Source organism: Corvus kubaryi, unplaced genomic scaffold, assembly GCF_017639235.1.
Source record: "Corvus kubaryi isolate FWS band 111438036 unplaced genomic scaffold, C.kubaryi_AGA036_p1.0 133, whole genome shotgun sequence".
In the NCBI taxonomy this organism is placed as follows: Eukaryota; Metazoa; Chordata; class Aves; order Passeriformes; family Corvidae; genus Corvus; species Corvus kubaryi.
The window spans coordinates 36266818-36285165 of NW_024580667.1; the positions used below are offsets into that span (position 1 = coordinate 36266818).

An 18348-nucleotide genomic window follows, 5' to 3' on the forward strand; every position below is an offset into this window, starting at 1 on the left:
ATATTTGCTGCTTTTTTTTCTGGATTCTGTATTTGCCTACAGAAGCTTTGAAACTTGCACAATAAAATCTTACATATATTGAAAGTTCAATCCAATAACTCAGGGGAAAAAAGGCAAAACAGTTACAGTCTTTCATTACAAACTCTGGGAAGTTCTCATGTTAATACATCAGAAAGTTTTACAGTATCTTTTAACTGTGAACAGTTTAATAACATTAGCACTGTAGATGGAAGTCAGAGCTCTGAAGAATACCATCTGCAATACGAATGTGGAAACTATAAAAATGTTAGCTTTCTGGATAAAAATAATTCAAATAGAAATGGTTGACTCAACATACCCTGAAATGAAAAAAAAAAATTTAAAAAGATAAATATGTGACTGCCTCTTATTTACTGAACTGCTACTCTATTTTACATACTAAACTCAATTTAATAAGAAAAAGTGTACCCTCCCTGGCACCAGAGAAACATACCATCCCATTCTTACAGGAAATGTAAAAAGGAACATATTTTTGCAATACATGCTCAAGGCCAACTTTACACTGGATGTCACAGAAGTATCACAGCCCATTTAAAAAGTTATTGCTGTAATAAGTTGTTCCTTTCAACAAGCTAATGTCATGTTCACAGTGAAAAAAAAAAGATTGCACATATCCTTCATTTATTTAATAATTATAGCTTCTGAGCCTGTTCCAGAATTCTCAAATAAAGGAATAAGGAGCAGTTAAAATACTTACTTCAACATCTTCTGATGTTGCAGCATCTTCTCCATTGTAATCTTTCTTCCCAATTTCCATAAATAAGAACCAAACCACATGTTTGGCTTCAAGAAGGATTAAAGAAGCTACAGGCTGGTGAGTCTCATCTCCATCCCTGGAAAGGCGATTGAGCGAACTTCCCTGGAGCAGTTGATGTTGTTTGGATTGACATCAGCAAGGATTTTACCATGGTCTCCCACTGTGTTATTTGAGGCATGCTGGTGAGACACGGGTACTATACAAAATCCAACTGGTGCCTGATAACTTGTGGTGTCACTCAAGAAGTGGCAGTGATGCCAATGCTGTTTAAAACTCTCTATTAATGACCTGGATGGTGGAACAGAGTCTGGTCTCAGCAGGTTCAGGGGTAACCCCACACTGGAGAAAGAGATCAACACTCCAGACAGCAGTGCTTCTATTTCAAACAACTTCAAGAGGCAAGAGAACTGTGTTGATGGGAAACTCGTGAAGATCAATAATGGTAAGTGGTTTACTGTGAGAGTGGTGGGACAGAGAAGCTGTGGACACCCTACCTCTGAAAGTGTTCATAGCCAGGTTGGATGGGGCTTTGAACAACCTGCTCTAGTGGAAGGTGTCCCTGCCCACGGCAGGCGGATTGGAGCTGGATGATCTTTGATATCCCTTCCAACCCAAACCATTCAATGGCTCCATGATTCTAAGTAAAAATAAAAACTTGCTCCTGAGGTGAAATAACACACAAGACAGGCTGGGCACGCAGCGGCTAGGACACAGCTCTGCAGAAATAGATATGGGGCTGCGGATGGACACTGCTGAACAACAGCCAACAAGGCACCCTTTGGAAGTGAAGCAGGCTAACCAAGTATCGAGCTTTGTTGGCAGGAGCTATACTAAGCAGGCTGGGGGAAGTGATTTCCCCTCACTCCACCTTTCAGCGCTGGTAAGACAGCATCTGGATTGATGTGTCTGATTTTGAGTTCACCAATAAAAGGCAGACCTTGGTACAGTGGGAACAGGATGATCAAGGGGCTGGGACATATAATACATAAAGAGCAGCCAAGTGAGGCTTGCTCAGTCTGGGGACAAGGCAGCAATCAGGCAGACCTCATTACCCTATTCGATTTTCAGGTGGGAGTAAATAGAAAAGTCGTAACCTGACTCCTTTAGGATGTACACAGCAATAAGACAGGAAGAAACAAACACAATCGGGAAAATGGAACATTTCTGCTAGCTGAGATGAAAAGCTCTTTTCCCACGAGGGTGGCCAAACACTGCAAGAAGTTGCTCAGGGACCCTGTGTCACCACCATCCCTAGAGTTACTCAAAATTTCCAGGCACAGCCTAGAACAACCTACTCCAGCCAGACTGACTTTTAAGCAGGGGTTTGAGCTAAATGACTGCCAGAAGTCCCTTCCTACGTAATACTATAATAAATCCAAATGACTTGTAGTAGAAAACAACATAAAATATTTCATTAAGTTGCTCTTCTCATCGGAACCTTGTTAAGTCAGCAACAGAAGTGATATAGCTTTAGCCTGACAGAGGCGTTTCTGGCATGAAAACAAAGGTTTTGCAATTATAGAAGTTATTCATCACTCACATTGAGAACTTCTTGGAAAATAATGTTCCTACTCCTATCACTAAAAATTAAAGTCTAGTTAAAGGCTGAAACAACACCTGACAACTCTGGTATTAGGGATTTACACTGCTGGAGCTAAAGATGCTTAATTTACTGTTTGGCTCTCTTATTACAACACTTATCTAACTTGAGAAAACCTATACCAGAAAAATAAAATACCTATATAGAACAGGAGCTCAAACTAGCTAGTACTTGAAATTTTTCATTACCTCTGTATCTTTCTCTTTCAGCAAGTATAAAAGGAACATATGGAGAGCTTTAAACCCTAAACCATTTGTATTTGGAAAAAAAATAACTTTCAAATTGCATAATTTTGATCCTTCCTTGACCTCGCAAGACTGCAGTTACTGCTGCCCCCTGCTCTCTCCTGCTCTCTTCCAGACTTCACTCCCACTTGAGGCTCACAGCTTATACCTACACTGCTTCTTCTCGTTCTCCTCTTCCTCAGAGGAGCCCCTCAAGCAGACACCATCAGTTGCTATTCCATCTATCCCCACATTCTCAGACAGAGTCTGTGTGCAAAGATACATGGAATTAAAGCCAAAAATTCCAAGTAGACACTTTTAAGTGTGAAAATACACAAACACTGAGATACAAATGTATGTGCTACTTAAACAAAAGCCAGTTCACAAATCAAATGTAAATCTCTAAGTCAGCAAGCTCTTTACATTGGTATCATTAGAATTTAGATGAGAATTTGTATTTTTTATTAGTGCTTTGTGAGGCACTTTATTTCACTGACCTCACCTTCAAGTTAATTTATTTGCAGAAAGTGAGTGGTCTCAGAGATGTCAGCTCCTCCACATACATCCTGAAGGGACCATTTCTTCCAGTATCAAAGAGCAGCATGTGGCAAGACTTCTCATCAACATCAAGTTACTTCATAGAATGGGAAGTATACTCTCAAGTCAATTATGAATATCATGGTTCGCTCCACCCTTTGGAAACGGAAGTTGCATCTGCTCATTGCTTTCCCCATCCCAACATTATTCTTCATATGGCATTCAAAGTTTATCCACTGCTATGCCAGTAAGTTTGGCATCTCTATCAGTTTGTAAACCCTCAGAGCCACAGTCCACCCTGCATGATCCTGTCACTTTCACAACTGACATATAACTGCATCAATGAAACACTTCTAATGTGTCTGAAAACCACATTTATATCAACCATTTTCTAACAGATTACCAATTATTAAAGAAAAAAAAGAGGATTAAGACATTAAGTTTAAATACCGTTTTTTCTAAGATGACTTTAAGCTGTGGACCACACTCCAGATCTTTGCAGAAGTATACATACGACCACCCAAGTGTAAGCTTCATAGCAGAATCAAAATCCTAGTAGGTCCTATCCTTACAAGAGCCCATTTTATACCTTTTCAGTCAATACATACTGAGATCTCAAGCACCGATCATGTAACAGACCATAAGTACTTCAAGAGTTACTGATTTTGCTACTCCAGCATTTTCTCTGAAAGAAGATTCATGCCATCTTGAACAAAATCCCAAAATACTTCTGTTAAGTTTTTCTCCTTAAAATAGCAGTTGTTTCAGGGCTGAATAATTGGAACCTAGCGCCTGTCCAAATGAGACTCTTAATTCATGCAATTAGCCTCCTACACAGTGCTTAAAACCTTGCTCAGCAATAATAGAACTTTTAAGGGACTTAAACTTACCTTCTGAGGCAACTGGGAACATTAAGACGTCCAATGTAGCATAGAAATTTGAGTTATAAATACTTCCAGAGAATAGGCAGCAAGCTGAATGCAATACTAAAAATATTAAAGAATACAGGCTTTTCCTTGCTCTCATTGGGTCTCATTCTGCACAAACAGCAGCAGTCTTTACATTATATATATGCTCAATTCACTGCCATGGCTTCACCAAACTCTGAGAGGAGATGCTTTACTCTTGCTGACTTAGAATTTAAGACATTGAAAACTGTCAACACACCTGAAGGGAGAAACCATTCAGTTCAACCAGATCTTTACTTTCCATCCAGCTTCTCTGTGATCTCTAGAGCTGAGCTGGCAGAGATTTTTACTTCTCCTCAAAGAGTTCTCAAAAAAAACTCCACATGCAAGCTTACAATTTCATCCCTATTTTTGCCACTGGCTGGGTCTACAGATCAAATCTCTCTCAGTGCAATGGCATTACACAGCAACTTTTCCCGCTCACGAAGTAACCTTTCCCATTCTGCCTCAAACCTACACATATCCTAATGCTGTGTAAGAATTTAAGCAATATCCCACTGAAGAGGATTGGAAACTATTCTAAATTAGGCAGCTGGTTAATCGAAATAAAAAAGCATCATAATGTGAGAAAGTTAAAACAACTGCTGTGTCTTGTAACACTGTACAGCCCTAGGGGATACTCCTGACACTTCCACTCTTTTCTTCTCCCACAGGACTTCTCTGCCTGGCTCCCACACAAAAAAAAGAGAATAGCTCCTGTATTGTACAGAAAACCTTCTTAAGACAGCCTATTTTCCGGAAAGAAATACCCGGAAAAGCCAAATTTGCTTGGATAAATCACTAAATTCTCTTCTAGACCATCAGAATTGCAATTCAGGTGACCATTTTCATAACATGAACCTTCCTGGCTCAAAACTTACTCAGTTCCAGTTCTCCATAAATTTTCAATGATGGATGGATAAGAACTGTCCGTTCCCATTTGAAATAGTGCTGACCACTCTTTTATCGTTGCTGGCAATTAACAGTAAACATGAGTTCTAGTCATTTTTTGTAGGCAACCTGCTGAGATTTATAGCAGTAGCTTCAAAATTCTGAAGAAAAGACTTATCTTTGGGTGAAAGATTTTTCAGGGTTGTGACAACCTTGATGCAGAAAAGTTCTGGCACATCAGTCATTTGTCTGCTGTTCTGACAGGGGAAACCTCACAGGTGACACATACAGCACAAAATGTAGTTAAGGATAGTTGCTAGTTGTTGCCACAAGTTCTAGACATGTTATCTTTAAACAAATGTAAGAAAAGATTAGGAGACAGCATTACCATCTCAATCAATTTGGATCAAATCAGCCTAATTTCCCTCTAAAATACAGTAATTTACTTCAAATAGAAACATTAGAAAAGAAATGCTTTTCAAAAAAAAAGGATGACTTCAGGCAACATCTCCAATTAGTCCCAAAAGCCAAAAAAAAAAACAGTCTAGAAAAAAAAATATGATGTGGCAAGGGCAGAACTCCCTGGAAAGCAATTCTGAGCGATATCAAACAAAAGATTTATTACAAAAGGATTGCGTTATATTCAATGTTTGCATCAACAATATGGATGCTGAATATAAACCCATTTTTACTAAATGGGCCAATGATGAAAAGCTAGGAAGGACAAAAAACTTAAATCAATTTTGCAAATGAAAGAAATTGACAGAAGAGGAATGAAATCCACTGGGGATAAGCACGAAACTCCTACAAAAAGACAATGGAAAGTATAAGTAATAGTCTTTAAGAAAATTAATAACGTCTAAATCCCAAGCTGACAGTCAATGTCAGGCAACTGCAAAATGGTAAATAATCAGTGAAGTGTACAACCACAAGCACAACTTTCAGAATAAGGCAAGTAATCTTTTCTGGTCCATTTTGTATTACACTCAAGAGACTAAATACTGTACTCCCACTGAAACACCACTTTTCAAGGAAACAACTGACACAAACCCAAAGAGTAGGCCATTCTTCGTGTTCCTCCAATAAAACCAGAGCGAATTGGATTTGGTTACTATTTAAGCAGGGAAGGTTGAAAGAGGCTTCCTAAGAACCAAAGTACCCAGAAGGCTATTGCAGAGAAAACGGGATCAATTTGTTCTCAGGTTCTCAAAAGACAGCAGATGCTATGGGCTTAAAACTGAAGTTAATGAGATTCACACTAAGCACTTTGGGAAGACACCACCACTTTTCAATTTTAGGGACAATGGAACCCTCGAGCAGATTACACTGGAGACAGTTAAGGAAGTAAAAAACCCACAGTCAGCAGCCGGACCACAGGAAATTGTTTAGTCCCTGTTGTTCCTTATATTTATTAAAAAAACTATACAGAGTTTACTGGCTCCAACACTCAATTCAGTAGAAGATACTAAGGTACAATAGAGAACTTGTGGGTTTTTCTTCAGTTTAAACATTTGTGACTTTTTATTCTCTTCTCTCCACTATCTTCAGCATAGCCTTATTTTTCGATTAACACTCATATTTTTGTGATGATCAGTTACCACGGCTGCAAAGATCAGTCTGTCTTATGTTCTGTTATTGCTAAAAAAACACACAATAGACAAAAAAGGGAATGCAAAAGAAGGAAAAGGAATCCTACTAATATTTTCTATTCAATTCTCCCCATTCCAGGACTCATGGGTTTACTGTTGATTTACACTTCCAAAGAAAAATGTAGGACACGGTAAGTTGAACAGGACAAGGAAATAGAGAATATAATGGAAGCAAATTAATGAAAATCAATAGTTTTTAAGACTAAACTGCATTGACAATAAAGCTTATGGGGTTTACATAACTCAAATGATCTCAGTTTCACATTAGAAAATTAGACAACACCTTCAATACAGTGCTCTTTCAAGTGTGTAGTTTAAAAGATCACCTTCCTAGTTTAATCAAACTTCAAATAAACAATAATGAATAATTATTAATTATATTGCCGGCACCATCAGCAAGGGATAAAATGCGCCTTGATCAGGACTTCTCAGGTTCTCTCAAGCCCTCCTCCATAGAGCAGAGAGGCAAAGCAAACCCTACCTCACACACCAAGAATTATCTGGTAACCTAACAGAGGCAGACAATCAGCTTGGACAATGTCTCTGCAATATAAGATGTGGAACTCTTCTTCTCTAGTTTTAGACACAAAGTCCCAATTCAGAATTCTAGTCTTCCCTTGTTATCAGTGAATGGAAGAACTGGCCATCCAGAAGACAATTCAGCAGGTCTCAGGTATGTCTGAGACCCTTCAAAGGGCTGCCTGTGTCATTCTGTTTCTCCCCACTGTCTACAGAGGCAGCCTAATGTCATTCAGACTTCACACCAACTCTTCTCTGGCATCCCAGGTTAGGCATTTCTCTTCCCATTCTTTCCTCAAGCAGTGTTGGGCTAAGATTCCACAGTCCAGCTTCTTGGCACCTCTGAAGGAAAGCCCAGCTCCAGAGATGGAGCTGAACACAAGCATCACCAACTTCAATGGCATCCAGAGAGGGCAATGCAAACATTTAAAAGACTGTTTCTTTAAAAAAAATTTTTTTTAATTAAAAAAAAAAAATTTGAAAGGCACTATCCAGATAACAACTTCTGTAAAAGTGAAAGCTACACATTAGTATGAAAGGGTAATAGCCTGGCCCTGTAAACACTTAAACAGGTATTTTAGCAGAAAAATCTCATGTCCTGAAAATGAAAATGTATGCAAATGTTTGAAGAAATAAAGGCTACAGTTTTTGTCTTGGTTTGGTTGTTTCTTAAAGTAATGTAATTCAAAACAATTACTTTGCTTTCTAACAAAAGAGTAGTCCTACAACTTCACAGTAGCATCCAATACGTTAATAACAAACAACTTTTCACACTGAAGTACCTAAGGTGGAACAAAGCACTCCATACCATTAAGTCACACAGAGGTAAAAGTCCACGCTGGCACTTGGGCTTAAAGAAGCTCAGATTTCTGGAGCACAGCATCAGTTTCTGCCCCATGTTCCTTCTTGGGTCCTGAGACTTCAAAACTCCAACATTTGAACGAGGAAAAACTTAGACAAATTGTCTTCAAAACCCTAATGTGATTTAAAAACACTGTCCCTGAAAGACAAAGACTGAGGAGAGGTTGTACTTCACAGATCTTCTAGGACCTTTAGCACCATCATCCACTCCCTCCTCTCCCTACCAGCTAGCCCCTTCCCCCACTAATTCTAATTATAGTTTCATCATGAAATCTTCTGAAGACCTGTGTTAAAAGGTAGGACTTAATCTAACTCATACTATTACTAGCCCTCCAAGAAACAAATTTTCAGAATATGAAGATATACACTATAAATCCTTTATTCCCTCTATGCAATAAAAAAATAGACCATGTATACAGGGATCTGAAAGAAGGTATTATATTAATACCTGCTACGTGGAGAAACAAAGAAACAAAAAAAAGGAAACACACTTAACATCTTCATTGCATCAAATATATGGCACAGGAGATCAAACACCTTAGTACCAAATTCATAAGAGAGTTCGTCCTGCTGGCCACAAAGAAAATCCACTGCCAGGTATTTAACCAATTTAGTCTAATTTTCTGACACCATAGCTGGAAGGCAGAAGAGAAAAGCTGAGCTATTCAAGGAAGTCTAGTGCTTCAAATACATTCAGAAGCTTTAAAGGAAGACTTTAAAATATTCAGTACACTTTACGTTAGACTCATATGCTAGTTTCTTGCCTGTTTTAGGCATACAGTCTCCTCAATTCTCCATTCACATATTAAAAAAAGACTTAGATGCATGCTTCTAATAGTACAACAAAGTAGTTTGGGCTCGATTCCAATTTCACCAGGAGCAAAGACATTCACAGCAGAGATAATTCATACTTCAGGGTTATTTGATTCTTTTTACAGCTCCTTGAGAAGCTGAAGTCAAACTACATGATTTTAATGACAAAACAAAGGGAAAAATGTAAAGGTGTCTCCTAGCACAGGATAAAATACAAGAACGAACAAGTATTAAAACGATGCAATAAATAATTATTCACAGCGCTTTCCTCATTTATGTAAAGACAAACCAAGAAGTGCAACGTTACACTAGCCAAATTATTCACTAATTAAACAAAAAGCAGCAAGCAAAAAAATTCAGAAAACAGTATTCAGCTATAATGGAGAAGTATCACATCTTTCTTCAATCAAAGTAATTACTAACTATGTACTGAATAACCACAATAACTAGCTGTGTAGTTCAGCTTGAAGTTTTAAATTTACCTAATACCATAATGGTTTTATGTAATAGTACTGAAGCCACTACTCCAGTTTTATTGCCCATTGGTAATCTTTGAATTGAACTTAAATTGAATTTAGCACTCAGTTGTTTACCTACTAATATTCTTTGTGAGAGAGAAAAAGTGGACTCCACTAGCAGATTACGTATTTTCAGACATTTTTACAAGTATTACTCTTCCTCCTCCCCTCCCTTTTACATTACAAGTTTCTTGAATATTCCTTAAAGTTTTACAGGTACCACCAAGTTATTTTGTCCTTGAAGATATTCACAGCATTTCTCTTCTATCAGAAAATACATACACTTCCCCTTCAGCTAAATATTTTTCATAAAACGGTGTGAATTACCTTAACAGTATTCTGCAAGTACAGTCCAAGTCCACAACCATCCACAATAAATTCAATTTATCCTGACTGGAGTCTTTCCAAATGCCACTAGTTTTGCTGTATAGGAAGGCCTTTGATGTTCACATCAAATAACCTTCAAATTGTTCAACAACAACAATAATCAACTCTCTTGTCTTGATGAATAAACCCTGTGAAAATGTGCCCATGAATGTCAAGGACTATGCATGTTTTTAAGTGACAAGATACAAACCACAATGTAGGAGGGATTCTACTGAAAATTTAAAGTTTGTGGACTCATAAAATCAAGATGGATACTAAAATGAAAGAATGTAAGGTATGTGCCAAGCTATATCACTTTTAGAAAAGGTATTCTTCCTATATTTTCCTTAATATTTTACAAATGTTGAAGTTACAACAGGCTCTAATGCTAGCCTGAACAATCTGATTGAACGGTACATAAATCAGAACAATGCCCAAAACTTACTGAATCACCTAGAGGTATCTCTTATCAAGAGAGAGCACCCATCTGACAATTTTTCCATGTTTAGAACAGACAAGACCTTTCACAAGACCCAACAAAACCACACTGTAACATGGAGAGAGGCAGCATGCACACAGAATTCCCTTTTCCACTGTCATCAGATCATCAAAGGGACATTTATAGTGCGATTTTTGCCAGCACTGTGTTCCCCGCACAGTGCCTGGCACGCACGGTCTCCCGACTTCCAGCTTGCACAGAGAGCGAGCGGTCATTACAGCATGGGAAGCACAGAACCTGCCTATCTGCCAACAAGAAATGCGGGTGAAAGAGATTTTAAGGGCTTCTGGATATTTCGAACTCCACTAGTTACAACAGTCAGCAGCTGCAACGATCCATCAGCTTCTGCAGAGGCACCCTTCTTGCTGCAGAAGAGCGTAGCGATTTGTTAAAAATAAGTTTGGAAAGGACAAATAGGAGAAACTTGCGGGAACACGAGCGGAGTTTCTCTCGCGCTAACCTATACAAAAAGCAGCTGCAGGCGCGCTACATGGAATCAGCACAAATTTGAGGCAAAGCGAAAGCATCACAGGTAACACACCGACAAGAGCCCAAAGTAGAACCTCCCCCGGAACACAAGCCTTGTCCCGCCGTTTGTTTCTTACTGAGGACGGCAGCGGACAATTCTCGCCCAGGTGCCGGGGAGAGGGACCCGCTGCCAGGGCGCCTTCCCACGGCGCTGGGAAAGGTGGGATCTGATTTCGAGCATCTGGAAAGCAGGCACTGACCTGAGGGTGCGGTTGCCGGCGCAGCCGCGGCGCTCCATGGCGGCGGGCACGCAGCTGGTGAGCTCGGTCCAGTCGGCGTGCAGCCCGCAGCTCCAGCCGGTGGAGAAGCGGGAGAAGAGCCAGGTGTCCTTGTCGCCGCCCGGGCGGTGGCAGGCGCACTTCTTCTGCCCGGCCCGGCAGTAGCAGGGCTGCTCCAGGTGGATGTTGCGCACCAGGTGCCGCCCGAAGGTGGTGCCGCCCGTCTTCTGGATGTGGAGGAAGACGATCACGTCGCGGCCCCGCATGTCGAACCGCACCCGCCGGCACAGCTCCCCCCGGGCGAACGGGAACTTGGCCGCCAGCCGCGGCATCGCCACTGCCTCCTCCTCCCGCTCCTCCGGGCCCCCCCCGCGGCGGGCGGCGGAGGCCGGCGGGCGGCGGGGGCAGGCGGCGCCGGGGCAGGCGGGCGACACGTACTGGTAGATGATGAGCAGGAAGAGCAGCGCCAGCAGCGGCGGCAGCAGCCACCTGTTGAAGCGCTCGTCCATGGCGGTGCGCGGGGGCAGCGCGGCGCGGGATCAAGCGCTGCCGGCCGCTGCCGGGGCAGCCGCCCCGCTCGGATCCCGCAGCCGAGGGGCGCCCGGCTCCCTCCCCGACGGCATGGTCCTGGCGGGCGGGCGGCCGCGGCTCGCTCCGCTCAGCCCAGCGCGCCGCGCCGCACCCCGCCGGAGGCAGCCATCCCGCGTTCGCTCCCCGCGGCTGGGGCTAGGCGCCGAGCGCCGTGCCCGGAACGCGCTGCCCGGCGGCGACCGCACAGCTCCGCTCCCGATCCCGCTCCGCCGCAACTCCAGCCCAAACACAGCGCCCGGCTCCCGGCGGGGCGCGCCCCGCCTCCGCCCACCGGCCAATCACGGCCAGGCCGGCCGCCCGAGCAGCCAATGGGCGGGCCCAGCACGCCGGCGCTGCCGCCAATGGGAGAGCGCGGCGGCCCCGGCGGGGGCGGGGGGAGCCGCCCCGCGCTCCCCTCCAGGTATCGGACCGGGACCAGCCGCGCGCGCGGCGGGGGCGGGAGCAGCCAATGAGGAGGCGGGGGCGGGGCGCCAGGCAGCCAATGGGACGGGCCGGCGGCGCAGGCAGGTGAGCGGGGCTCCGTTGGTCTCCTCATTTCCCGTCACTTTCCGTAGGGAACGGGTGTCTGGTGCCGGTCCCGGTTTCGTGCCCGTGATTATAACCCCAGGTGTTTCATACAAGGAGGTCGGACAACACCGACCACTCCACAGATTAACTAACTAATTGTAGATTAACTGTCCGCGGCGCTGCCGGTTCTTGCGCTCTTCAAAGCACAAAGTCCCAAACGATGAACCCACCTTGCAGAGCACTTTTGTCTCCCCGAGGCAATAACATCGGTTACGCAGCAGCGGCTCCACTAAAATTTCAAAAGGTTACTTTTCAATCCCTCTCATGTATTTACAACAATCCACATCCTGAAACTCTGTGGTTTTCCTTATTGAAAATTAGACTTTTTTTAATAGACATTCAAATCTTTAGCCAGCAGATCACACTTAGCTGAGTTTCGCCAAAAAAAAAAACCCACTGTTTTGCCTGCAGTGTGTTTCCCATAACGTTAAAAGCCTGTTACAAACACTTCATATCCAAAACCAAGCCTCATATGGCCCCTGGATTACAATATATTAATATGCAAAGCATTTTGTGTTAGAACTGATTGCACATCTCGCTTATTTAATTACAGAATGCCTTTATTTACTGAGGGATTAATTAGATATCTGACAGTGCTAAAGCAACTTTTTTACTCAACTCTAAAGACAGCTTCACCTCTGCAAGGCTGATAACAGAAGAGCAGTGCCTTCCCATGGGACCACTTAACTTTAGAACTTATAAAAATAGACAAATGTATTTTAAACTGACGATTTTTATATAGAAACCAAGAGTACTTGGACTTTTTAGGGTAGAGTATCTGCTCCCATTAAAGCTTGCCAGAAATCATAGAAATTACCAGAAAATGGTCTAAACAGAAGGAGCTAAAATTGTAAATGTTGTGAGGTGTCCACAAGAACAGCCTACAACACCCACCGTCAAACATCTACCACACATGCATGCACATGCCCAGCATCCCATAGTAGTGTTATGGTATTACACCAGTAAGTCTGACAGTGGCAAATGTTTGGGTCTTGCCAAAACATGAAAAGAGATGATGCACTTCTACCTTTAGTGAAATCTTTTAAGGAAAACGCCATGGGTTACCCGATGAAATTCACCCTTGTACAGCCATGCACCATCCTTTCATCCTTTGGAAGAATTCAGAGTCTGGTGTCAAACAAACCTATTTAGTCTTCTTCCTCTAATGACAAGAGGTGTGCACTCACTGACTCTTACCGAAGTAGAAAACAGCATTTTTGCCTTGAAAAATCATGGTATTCTTTGCCCACACAAGCAGCAGAGCACCCAGCTTCTCTCTGGGGAGACCAGACTCTCTTCTCTGCTTTGGTCACCACTGTGCTCACCTGCCTTCAGACTTCCTGTGCCTCCAAACTGTGGACTTAGTCAGGTTGCCTTTGAATCTCTCAGGTTGCCTTTGAATCTCTCATCACAAAGCTGGCCTCAGAGAAGTTTAAATATTTACATGTGTAAGATACAGAAGCATTTTGTTCTCATCTCAGCCTATTCACTACTTAACAAGCAATATGACTAAATCCATTTGAAATAAAATTGCTGCTAAAGGATTTAGGCTCATGCATCTCTTATGCTGCTTTTAGCCTGATACAGAAATGTTATTATAATTTAAGATTTTCTCATTAAATACCAGATTGTTAACACTGTACCTTCATCTCCATGAAAAGGAGCTCAAAACTAAAGTTGCTAAACAAAGAAACCCTCAATTTCAGTAGAATTTTAAATTCTTATTTATTTAAATTTACTCAAGACAGTTACTGATTCATGAAGGCTAGTTAAAAAAAACTTAATGGAATGGATGTACAAGAGAAGTAAAACTATTTATAATGAAGTTTAGCTGAAAAACTTGACATTTAAAAGGTTCTCCTTTTTCTGAAACTAGAAGAAGTTGCTTGCAGTGCCACATGAATCAATGTGTTTATGCAGCTTTCAAAGGCAGGCTTTTACTTATGAATTTGAATGCTCTTAAATGACGGTCTGTGGACCACACTTTATGTAGAGTCACATCCCACGGCACAACCAACAACATAGAGTTTTCATTTGGTAGTATTTTATGTTCTCTTTGTAGAGGCCCCCGTTACTGTGCAAGTCCCTGTGGGATTAAGTTCTAATAAAATCCTTTAGCTTCCTTGCAAGTCCATGGCTGTAACTCCTTAGCATCAATGAAGCAATGAAAAGGGTAGTTTTGAAAACAGTTGTGTTCCCATTGATTTAATGGGACCATGACTGGGTTCAAAACGAAGCCCTAAAAGTTGCAAACACTGTTCAATTACAACATTTTCCCTTTCAAACATAACTCATCTCTAAATCTCCAATGAGGCTTTAACTACAAGGAAAATCCAAAGTCAGTTACAAGCTAGTTTTGAGATACTCTTACAAAATCAATGTAGTTTCTGTGGATTTCACAGTAAAACAGTCACATGTAAGACTCAGGATTCTCTTATTTTTTACATAATAATTCTCCAAGATCCTATGCTGTCAGCAGATATCTCAAAATTCACCAAGGATTCAAATAAAATAATCCTGAAATGGCCTATTTCTCATGACAATTTCAGGCAGAATACCTTCACCTGCTAAAATTTACATACCAAATCTACCATTTCTACCAGAAACATGCTGACATGTAAAAGTGTGCCCAGAAAAATATGCTAGAATTCCAACACAGTATGTCCCTTCTCCTTGCCAGTTCCCAGGTAACACTCAATAAATTTTCCAAGTTGCTAAAAATAATAATTGGCATACTTACCATTTATTTAAAAGGATAATACAGTATTGGCTAGTTTGAAGCAATGGGCATGTGAAACAATGTCAGTGCCAACATCAAGGTTTGTACAAAATGCATGAGTAAGCAAGTGGTATTATGAAGCACAGGCACAAAAACATGATTTCATTTAGCAATTACCTGTCTGACAAGGTTAACATCTAATAGATCTTTTCATGTAAAACTAAAGTGACACCTACCTCACACTGGTTTCTTTAAATTATTTATCACTGCTTGACCTGAGTTGTTTCAATACTTGTAGCCAGTTGAGATTTCCAATAAACCAATTTTTCATCATGCAGCAAGTTCCAGGTGTTTCCCTTGTCACAAGGATAGAAATTGTTAAATTAATAAATGCATGCTAACTTCAGTCATTTGTCTGGGATTAATTTGTTTCAATGTTTAAAGTATAAACCTCCCTTATTTTTTGCCATATTAAATTCTAGTACATGCTCTTATCAAACCTTCATTTCAAAGGCACACTGAGTGCCATATTCTTCCTTTTGAAACAATTTATGCATCATGCTGCCAGCAGTCCTTCTTCTTGTAAAGTTGCAATTCAGCATAAGGCTTGTTACTTTACACTTCTTCTGCTTGCCATTCTTTTTCTGGATGTAATAATTCTATTAAACGTCTGACCGCCTTTAATTTCCTTTACTCAGAATGCAACCACTACAGAAACAATGTTTTCAATCAATGTCTCATACCTGCCAGTCCATATGCAGGAGCTCCTGCAAGTCATTCCTTACATCACATTGCTGCATGTTTTCCTTATGAGAGAAAGGATTAGCTATATTATGCTTTGAGTAGTCGTAATTCCACCTCTGCAAGACGTTGACCTTGGACAACTGGAACATCATAAACTGCTTCCAACATTCTAGTATTTTTTTGTTTGTTTACAACCATATAACTCCTCATAGAACGAATACAATATCCTTCGATACCTTTCTTAACGTTAGAATTGTTGGGAAGGTAGTTTCCCAATAAAGGAACATATCTGAAAGCTTTGAGCTACATTTTTTAGATAATGGCAAAATAAGATATTTAAAGGCAGATCTCCTTTCTACCAGGTCAACTTGGTCATCTTTTGTTCTTTTCACTCCTGGTGTTTGCAACGGGGCCATCTAGCAGAACAAAGAATGACCAAATGTTCTAAAGCATGTTTGGGCATGTGCCAACTAGCACTCTCCCAAAAAATTCTTGGATATAATTTGGGAGACAAACCATTCCAGAAAGCATTTCCAGCCAGCACTAAGTGTACAAGATTACAGGTTCGGTGTAGGTCAGACCATGTTATGGTATTTGGCCTCAGTACCCAAGACAGTTCCTGAACATGTTTAATTTACTAGTGGAGAAAACACTGCTGAGCATTTTCAGGTTTCCATTGGATCAAGAAAAATTTGTGTTCACTCTCTTGCCTTTTGTACTTGGCATAACCAAGTTACACTTACAAAACTCAGGTTGAAGTTACAGGGTGTTAACTAGCAAAGAAAATCTCTGGCATGTAAGGCTGCTTATGGGCTTTCTGCAGCCCAGATAATGGGGTAGCACTCGGGGAGCCTTGCTGGTATCCAGCTATAATTCCAACTGAAACAAGGATGATGCTAAGCAAATTTGCCAAAGGGCTTCTGGCTGCTGTTGCCGTTCAAAAGATGTGTGTGGGTTCATGATGTGGCCAGGTAGAGTTGGTGAGTGGGAAGATACTTTGAGTGAAGTTAGAAATTATTGAAAGATGCAATATCAAATGACTAGCAGCAAATGCTGGTCCTGTGCCAAGGCAGAAAGCAAAGAGCATGAAATGCAGGGTGGTTTTTTTGTAATCCCAAACCCCAAACACAGGGTGTTTATGTATGCTATCTGCAACACGAAGGCAGCATGAGGAAAGCATTTCACAGGACACAGGAAATTGCTCTCTCATTTCTGCCCTGTGCATAGAAAAACTTAAGTGTACTCACACACATTCCTTCCAGCCCTCAGCCTTCTGAATCCTGCAATATTTGTGATGCAAACTCTAGAGTATAGAGAAGCTTTTGGGTACTCATTACAGATCAAAGGCATGCCACCTGCACCACATCCACACTTATTTTTCCAAATTTGGGTCCGAATGGAAATGCTTCACAGTCAGTCACTCTGATAATCATAATGTGAAATATATCACTACTGCATTTTCTTATGATGTTTTGGTTTTCCTAGTAAAGAACAGTCTAACAGCATGTGAAACACTCCCTTGTTTAAAGATTAAGGTGTCCAAGAAGTCAACACCCAAGTTTTCATATTGCAGCTTCCTCTCTGATCAGGAAGATCAATGCACAGAGAGATATGGCTCTTCTGAAATTGGTGCATGCTTCCTTCTGCCTAACAAAAACTAACAAATATCCCTATCAACATTCCCACCAAGACCCCAAAACAGCTCATACAGTAAGGTACAGGAAATGCAAGACTGTGTAATACTGCCACCTGGTGATGAGCGTCACAGAAGCATTTTCTTGCTCCGGGCCTCACACAATAGCCTTTTGCTTCCTTTCAGGAGCTCTTAATCTGCAAGTTCCCATCAAACGTCACTTATCCAACTATCAGTTTATCTTGAGCACCTCTGCTTGTGCCTAAAAGTTAAATTACTAAGATTTTCAAAGTTTTGCAGGCCTTTTCCTTCAAGACAGACGTTTAGATATGCCATGGACAGACATAGCCTATCTTGATCCAAATCTCCATAACAATTTTATGTGAAGTCTAGGAACTTTAGTGTCTTCAGAGAAATAAATCTGAAGTAATATTAGAAATGATCCACTAGACCTTCCCTCTCTCTCTCTTTTTTTTTTTTTTAAATCTTTTCAATCTTTTGGATGCGATGTAAAAGTAAAAAATAAATAAACACAAACAAACAAAAGGCAAAACCAAAAAGCCCTAATAGAAACAACAAAAAATCTTCCAAGAAGTTTCTCTCTCCAAGACGGAAAAAAAAAGATTTCTGTAGTACATGATCTCTGAGTCCTTCATCTGATCTCTGTGGGAGACAGGTGAAAAATGAAGGAAAAACATGGCAAATGGTAGATCAGGCTCAACTTCCAGAACTCCTATCTGACTTTCACAGTTGTCTGCAAGTCTGAACCTTTCTTTTATAACTGACCTCCAACTCCTTAGTGAAAATCACAGCAAGCTGAGAACTGCTATCGCTTTCTGTGTTGTTGCTATTTCATAGAAGACCTTTCTTGGATTCTTTTCAGAAAGCCAACCTGGACACTTTGAAGTTTAAATTCAAGAACTGCACCTTCTTAATGTGCTGCTATGAGAATTTTTAGAACAATTCAGTCCTCTTCTTTGGGGATTTTTCTTAACTCTTTCTTATTTAACTATCATTCTGTAAGCACCTAAAGGCATGTAATCAGTGGTTCCTCCCTAACATACAGCCATACAAAGATTTAATGTTTTCTCTTTGTGTATTAATAATATATAGGAATGGTAATATTTA

At 41.1% G+C, this 18348-nt stretch overlaps 1 protein-coding gene across 2 annotated transcripts in view; it reads right to left on the reverse strand.

Moving 5' to 3' along the window:
- HS6ST3 (heparan sulfate 6-O-sulfotransferase 3) overlaps nt 1–11802 on the reverse strand; it is a 292352-nt gene extending 280550 nt beyond the window's left edge. For both annotated transcript variants that reach the window (XR_006018554.1, XM_042043590.1), the window contains exon 1: nt 10949–11802. Coding sequence is in view for 1 of the 2 variants with exons in the window: in XM_042043590.1 (XP_041899524.1) it covers nt 10949–11475 (527 nt within the window). In the remaining variant the exon portion in view is untranslated. The remainder of the gene's footprint in view (nt 1–10948) is intronic.
- Between the last annotated feature and the right edge of the window lie 6546 nt (nt 11803–18348).